We start from the raw sequence: 8,291 nt of genomic DNA, 5'->3' as shown, positions 1-8,291 counted from the left end.
TAACAAGAGAAGTATGCAAATATACTCCTCCTTCTAGCCAGATTCTTGTCCCCTAGACCTTCATACGGAGAAATTTTATAGCTTGTACAGTACATACCACATTATGAAAATGATATATTGGAGGAATGCTTACAAAAGAACTCTTCTGTTTACAAAAGGTTTATTTCAGAGTGTCTTAAAAGAGCATGTTACCTTTAGTACATTCCAAATGATTTGAACTTTTCAGGAATGCATTTTCTGGGTAAATAAAATTGTCTTTCTTTTTCTTTTTTCTTTGCCTGACATAGATGAGAATATCCTAATGCTGCACTTCACAGCTATTGGTTTGTTTGCTTCCATTATAACAGCAACGCTTTGGACTAAGCTTTGTGAACAAGAAGTGACCCTGTCAGAAAGTAGGAGCTGCCCTCATTGCAACCCCATCACTCCACTTCAGGTATTTCTCATCTCTGAAGTAGGGAAGCAAATATGTCACTGATTGTAAGTAAAAATGAAGATGATAAGGAGAACAAGTTTGAAGACGCCTATGAAATTATCCCTGTGGCATCAACAATGAATTTAATGTCTTCCCTGGAAGAATGCACAACTGGATTATACTTATTTCTAAATAACAAATTCTCAGATGCCATAAATCTCATTCATCCATGGTCTCATAACAGCCCATACCATGCCCTAATTTATGATATCCTTATGACTGTCAAGGCCATCCTGACCTTTGAACCACAGGATATACAAATAGGAATGACCACTGCAAAGAATGCTTTGAAAACCTGTAACAGATTCCGAATGAAATCTAGGATGACTTCTTTATCTCGTATAGTGAGTAAACAGGGAATACAAGCTGTCAAAGAAGAGGAATTGCATGCAGAAGTCTGCTATGCTGAGTGTTTGATCTTGAAATCTGCAGTAACATTTATACAGGATGACTCTCTGCTTGGTTTTCTCAAAAGCGGGATTAACATTGGGTTAAGTTACCAAATATACAAAGACAGTCAACAGGTATTAACAAAGATACCTAAGTACCAAAGCAAAGCAAACAAACATCTGGTTGGAGGAATAAAATTTGGACTTGGAGCATTCAATTTGATGTTATCACTTGTGCCACCAAAGATACTTAAAATACTCAGTATTGTTGGATATTTTGGTGACAGGGAGGTAGGTTTGGCTTTGCTTCATGAGAGTGCATCTGAGAACCATATAAATAATATCTTAAGTGCTTTTACTCTACTGTTTTATTATAATTACATTTATATAGCTTTTGGTGTTGAAAAGGGTTACAATTCTGCTATAGAGGGTCTGTTCCTAACCTACCTTCAGAAATTTCCAAACTGTGTCATACTTATATTTTTCCATGCACGTTTTAGAATGCTGACAGGACATTTTGAATTTGCACAGTTAAAATTACGGAAATGCATTTTTATTCAGAATGAATGGAAGCAGATCCATCACCTCTGTTACTGGGAGCTCATGTGGTGCCACATTTTTCTGCAGGAGTGGAAAGAGGCTTACTACTATGCTAGTCTACTGTCTCAGCACAGCAGGTGGTCCAAGGCAATCTATACATACAGTAAGGCTATAATACTGGCCTTGCATCCTACTGACTCAGTAAGTGAGGACATGAATACGCTCTTTTTAAAAGTGGATAGCCTGAGAATAAAAATTTTGGGAACTTCCGTACCAATAGAAAAATTTGTTGCTGAGAAGGGGGAGCGCTATGCTACTACTTCAGGCTGGTTTACAGCACAGCCTCTTCTGGAATTCCTTTATGCCTGGAGTGGCTTCCGAGTCATGAGCAAAAGACTAGACCTTATTTCAAAGTGGCTATCGATAATTGACAAAGGAGAAGACATTTTAAAAGGAAATCCGAGTAAAGAGTATGGCACGGATGACATAAGTTTGTTACATTTACTGAAAGGTCTGTGCTTGAAACACTTAGGAAAATATTGGAGGGCTGAGCAGTATTTTAATCATGTTATTCAGAAGGAGAAGCTGTTAAAATATGATCACTATTTGGTGCCATATACTCACTATGAACTGGGAATCCTATACTATCTAAAAGGAGATTATATCAATGCAATAAGAAGCCTAGACAACATAAAAAACTACAAAGACTATGCCATGGAAGCCCGACTACAGTTTAGGGCACACATAGCCCTTGAACAAATATCCAGAGAAAAGTAAACATGAAGCATGGTGCTGCATAGTGTGAGTCAAATAGCCACAATAAGTGGGGTAACAAATGGATAGAAAAATCATTTCTTTGTGGAAGAAGTCCGAGAAGATGCAGCTGCTAAGAATCTGATCAGTATCAAGGAAGAAAGGAATTGGCCATTGCTTTTCCCTCTTTCCTGTTCCATAACTATAAAAATGGAATGTCTGAGACAGGCAAATTGAGTGATGCACGTTCTTGAAAAAGAAAAGGTAAAAGATGTACATTATAAAATATGTTGTCTGTTATGTTACATAACATTTTTGAAAACTTAATAAAGATTTTTTAACATCTCTTAATGTACACAAAGGAGCTTTGGAGGCGTAGTGCCTAAGGCATTTGACTGCTAACCAGAAGGTTGGTGGTTCAAACACACCAGCTACTCTGCGGAAGGAAGACTGGGCAATCTACTTCCGTAAAAATTTACCACCTCGGAAACCCAAAGGGGGTCACTATGAGTCAGAATTGACTTGATGACAGTGAGTGAGTTAGAATGTACACAACTACCAAATAATATAAAGTAGCTACACTAAAGATCTTAGTGCCTTGTAAATATTTTTATTTAATTATTTTTAAAAAATGACTTACATTTCAGATCAACACAATGATGCACTGAATAGCATAAACTCTGGCCTTATACATAATCATTTTCATCTGCTTTCTATACCAAAGATGATTTTTATCCCCTGCATGTTCAGTAGACTAGTTTTTTTTTTTTTCTTTCATTCTTTTTCATTAGAAAGCTTATGTATGGGTTTATAATTTGCTACAGGATAGAGAAGAAGGGAGTGCCACCCCCCCACACACACACATAAATCCTCTGAGGATAATTGGAGGAGGTCAAGAGGATAGATGCACTTGAGTAAAAGAGAAGACAAGACAAGATTCCAGAGGGAGACTTGAGTTACCCTGTCAGAAGGCCTTCCCAGGGGTGTAATTCCTATTAAGACCAGCTCTTCAGCATAATTAAACTGCTAGCATCTATCCTGTTGCTGTTGTTAGTGGCCCAGTCTCAGAGAAAATAGCAGCTGTAAGGAAGGAGCTTGGTTTTATCTTACCTGCTGTGGGGATAAAATCCCTCCCTAATTTCCAGATCATTAAGTCTGGTTGAGTATATCCTCCTTACAGTCACCCTTTGAAACAGAAGTTACCTGGAAAGTGTGGCTTGCTAAACAAAACACATCAGTAAAATTATCTTAATGTTTTGGTGTATCTAAATAACCACCTGAAAATAATGAGGAGCTAGTATTGCAGATTTAGAAATGCTTGCTTTCAGGAACATTGTCCTCATAAATTAGAAATAGATTTTTAAGTGAACAGCTGTGCTTGAGTTATTCCCCAATTATTTAATTAGTGTGGTATAGTGGTTGAGAAGGCAGGCTCTAGCCAGATTATACAGGTCCTAGTTATACCACTCCTGGGAAGGAAGATGGGGCAATCTACTTCCATAGTGATACTGCCTCGGAAACCCAAGGAGGGGTTGCTATGAGTCGGGTCCGACTCAACGGCACATAACAACAACAACACAGTTATACCATTAACTAGCTGTGTGGCCTTGTGTTCTGTGCTTTCAGCTGTAAAATAAGGATAGTAGTAGTACTTATCTCTTGGGTTTTCTGTGTTAATTAAGATATAATTAATACTCATTATTATTGTCATTACTACTACTGAGAAGAATTATTCTTCAGTGCAGAGAATTGAAAATATTTTCTCAGAAAAAGCTTTACTAACCTAAAACTGGATCTGTTCGTTTGCTTTTTCTGTTCTTATTTATCTTGACCACTTATGAAGTAAGTAACTCTCTGTCTAAATGGCAATTTTGTATTTTGTGAAATGTCCCAGCTTTTTCCAGTGAATAGCACATTTATTAGTTGATTAAACAAATGTTTATTGAGTACCTATTATATGCAGATACTGAACAAGGTACTGAGGATATAAAGATAAATGAAGCATGGTCATTGTCCTAAGCATCTTGTTAGGGAGATAACTTAGGAAAGAGTTTTGTTGGAGTGGAAACACCTAAAATAGTTGCTTATACAGAGAAGAGTTTGTTTGTCCCAAACAAAAGAGATGTCGAGACAGGTAGTATGGGGCAGTTATGGCTCAATCTTTTATCTTTTTGTTTTATCAGGCCTCCCTCTTACACATGTCTCCTAACAGTGGAAGGCAGCTGCCTCACTTCCAGGCCTTCTGTCTATGCTAGGCAAGGAGGAGGAGCAATGAACAGAGAAGGCACAAAAAAGCTTTCTCTTTTCTTGGAGGCTATCAGAAGGGCTCAGTTAAAAAAAAAATGAGCAAGGCAACAATGAGGTAGGTCAAGGTATCACCTGCAGAAGTCTGTATGAAGCTCTAACAACAACAACCAAAAAAAAAAAAAAAAACAAAACCTCATGAATGACAATACTTTAGTGAAGTCACTACTTACAGCCTGGGTTCTGTTCCTTACTGGCCCAAGGATTTACTCTGCAGATATACTTCTTTATAGTAGAAAGTATTCCAGAGTTGCAAATGCCCCACACAACTACCCTTCCTCTCCACTCAGCTTCTCTGTCCTATCCCTGGTTTATGTCCTTTCCCTCCCCACCCTCACAGACAGGTAATGTAAATATGTGAAGCAGCCAAATGTGAAACAATCAGAGTTGTGAAGAAGAAAGAGCAAGCCTATTTAAAGTGTTTCAAATAAAAAGAAAATTTTTTTTAGCTTTGTGCAGGTTATGTTAAATCCATCTGTACATCCTGATAGGCATACTGGCCCCTGTTGTTAGCTGCCTTTGAGTTGCCCCTGACTTATGGTGACTCCACAAATGCTGCCTAGTCCTGCACAGTCCCCAGGATTGCTTAGATCAGTCCATGGTGATCCATTGAGTTTTCATTGACAGGTTTTCAGAATTAAATTGCCAGGCCTTTCTTCCTAATCTATCTTAGTCTGGAAGTTATGCTTAGCAACACACAAGCTTTCACTGACAAATGAGTAAGTAGAAGCATGAGGTACATTGGCTGGGAATTGAACCTGGTCTCCTACATGATGTTGTTGTTGCTAGGTGCTGTCGAGTGGTTTTAACTCATAGTGACCTTACGTACAACAGAAAAACACTGCCCAGCCCTGAACCATCCTCACAATCGTTGTTATGCTTGAGCCCATTGCTGCAGCCATTGTGTCCGTCCATCTTCTTGAGGGTCTTCCTCTTTTTCACTGACCATCTACTTTACCAAGCGTGATATCTTTCTCCAGGGCCTGGTCCCTCCCGACACATGACTGCCTCACTTCTAAGGAGCATGTACTTCTTGATATCCGTGGTATATTATTCTCCAACCCCATAATTCAAAGACACCAGTTCTTCTTCAGTCTTTCTTACTCATGGTGAAGCATTAGCATGCATATGGAAGGTGTTAATTCTACCACTGAACCACCAGTGCCCCCCCCCCGCAGTATAGACAGAAGGCTTAAAATGCAAATGAGTAGTTGTAACAAATTGGTTATAGCTCTTTCTGATTGAGTTTTTATGAGAGCAAATGTTTTCCTTCACCCTATAATAAAAAATGTTACTTATATTATCTCTTTGTAAGTGTTTTGGAGGTACACAATTCAGTACCTAATAATTTACCCTCAGCCTCCCAAAACTCATGTCCTTCCCACATGCAAAACACATTCACCCTATTGCACTCAATGAACTTACTTTTAAAAACATTGTGACAAGAACTATATATACCTGATCCTTGGTTACAGGCTAATTGGTAATGATGATGATACTGGTTTATTGCTGTGCCTAATGATGATGTTGATTATCATCTACCAATATTTATTGTGTGGCAGTCACTAAGATGTTTGTCTTAGAGATGTTTAGTGTTTATGGCAACACTGAGAACTATGTAATTAATCTTTTTTCCTACTAGTAAAATGAGTTTCACAGTACTTCAATAATTAACCAAAGTAATACAGTTTGGCCCTAATGTACTACCTTTCTGACAGTTTGTTGTACCGTGGTGGCTTGCATGTTGCTAAGATGCTGAAAGCTATGTCACAGGTATTTCAGATACCAATAGGGTCACTCATGGTTGACAGATTTCAACAGCACTTCCAGACTAAACTAGACTAGGAAGAAAGTCCTGCTAATCTGCTTCTGAAAATTAGCCAATGAAAACCCTATGGACAGCAACAGAACATTGTCTGATAGAGTGCTCAGGTTGGAAGGCACTCAAAATACAACTGGAGAAGAGCTGCCTCCTCAAAGTAGAGTTGACAGTTATGACAGGGATAGAGTAAAACCTTCAGGACCTTCATATGCTGATGTGGCAGGACTCAACAGGAAAAGTAACAGCTGCAGACAACAATTAGTAATCTGAACATGGAATGTAAAAAGTATGAATCAAGGAAATTCTGTTGATGAGCATTTAGGTTGCTAACCATTTATTTTGAGTACAGGGACTCTGTGTATTCCTTCCATCTTCTTTTGATTCTTTCTGTGTCATTTAATTTTGCACTTAGAATCAATCTTTCATGTTCCAACTTGAGGCCTGCGTTTTTCTTTAGTTCTTTCAGCTTGAGAAATACCAATCATGTTCCTCCCTTCTGGTTTTCTAACTTCAGTATCTGAAATACCTGTGACATAGCTTTCAGCATCTTAGCAACATGCAAGCCACCACGGTACAACAAACTTAAACCAAAAATATCCCCTGAAGTCTTAAAACTGAACAATACTTTATCGTAACTAGCATTAGGCTCTTTTAAGAACTATCTATATGGGATCAAATTGACAGCAACAACTCAAAAGATTAGATAGCAACCATAGGGGGCAATGAATTTATGTTATGGGGGAGGAACAACTCAGAAAAGGAGAGTGAGAATGGTTGATCAATGTTACTAAATAGTACATGTAGAAATTGGTCTGTTTTCTATGTATATTCTCAACAACATATTTTTTTTTAAAGGAAATGGTTGATGTTAAGCCACTTCAGGAGATAGTATATGATCTATAATCCCAAGTACTGAGGGAAGTTCAAGCTGCATCGAAGGCATTGGCAAAAACAAGGCTCCAGTAATTGAAGCAATACCAATTGAGATGCTTTTCAATAAATGGATGCATTGTGGAAGTATTCACTCATCTATGTCAAGAAATTTGAAAGACAGCCACTCAGCCATCCTACGGGAAGAGATACATACTAATGACAATTCCAAAGAAGGGTGATCAAGTGGAATACAAAATTTATTGAACAGTGTCATTAATATCACTGCTGGCAAAGTTTTGCTGAAGATAATTTAAAAACTATTGCATCTGTACATTGATAGAGACTTGCTGGATTCCGAAGAGAATGTAGAATAGGGGATATCATTGCTGATGTCAGATGGATTTTGGCTGAAAGCAGAAAATATGAGAAAGATGTTTATTTTATTGACTATGTGAAGATATTCAGTGGTTTAAATAATGACAAATCACAAATAACATAAGAAGCACGGGAATTCCAAACCACTTAATTGTGTTCATATGGAATCTGTATATGAATCAGGAGGCAGTTGTTTGAAGAGAACAAGGGGATATTGTTCTGGTCCCAAACTAGAAAAGATGTGGCAGAATTTTGTCCTTTTCACTATGGTTATTCAATCTGTATGCTGAACAAATAATCCAAGAAGCTGGACTACATGAAGAAGAATGCAGCATCAGGATTGGAGGAAGACTCATTAACAAACTGCAATGATACAATCTTGTTTGCTGAAAATGAAGATGAGTTGAAGCACTTACTGATGAAAATCAAAGACTACAGCTTTTGGTATGGATTTTGCCTGACCATAAAGAAATGAAAAATATCACACCGATAAGCAACTTTATGATAAATGGAGAAAAAAATGGAAGTTATTGAAGATTTCATTCTACTTGTATCAACAATCATGGAAGCATAAGTCAAGAAATCAAATGATATGTTGGGTAAATCTGCTGCAAAAGATCTCTTTAAAGTTTTAAAAACAATGATGTCACTTTGATAACTAGGATGCACCTGTTCCAAGCAATGGTCTTTTCACTTGTCTTATATGCATGAGAAAGCTGGACAATGAAAAAAGAAGACTGAAGAAGAATTGATGCATTTG

General features: G+C 37.7%; 1 protein-coding gene across 1 annotated transcript; it reads left to right on the top strand.

Moving 5' to 3' along the window:
• The first annotated feature begins 468 nt into the window (after window positions 1-468).
• Window positions 469-2,181, top strand: LOC122150384 (tetratricopeptide repeat protein 39B-like). The gene has a single exon (XM_042781549.1). It carries the CDS (start codon window positions 469-471, stop codon window positions 2,179-2,181), a length of 1,713 nt encoding a protein of 570 aa, XP_042637483.1.
• The last annotated feature ends 6,110 nt before the right edge of the window (window positions 2,182-8,291 follow it).

This window comes from Orycteropus afer, unplaced genomic scaffold (genome assembly GCF_000298275.1).
Source record: "Orycteropus afer afer isolate SDZICR_OR568_19922 unplaced genomic scaffold, OryAfe1.0 scaffold00131, whole genome shotgun sequence".
Classification (NCBI taxonomy): domain Eukaryota; kingdom Metazoa; phylum Chordata; class Mammalia; order Tubulidentata; family Orycteropodidae; genus Orycteropus; species Orycteropus afer.
This window is presented reverse-complemented; position numbering and strand designations above follow the sequence as displayed.

What these genes read in the sequence shown, in the direction of transcription:
- LOC122150384 (XM_042781549.1), top strand. Translation starts at nt 469, where the DNA reads ATGTCACTGATTGTAAGTAAAAATGAAGATGATAAGGAGAACAAGTTT.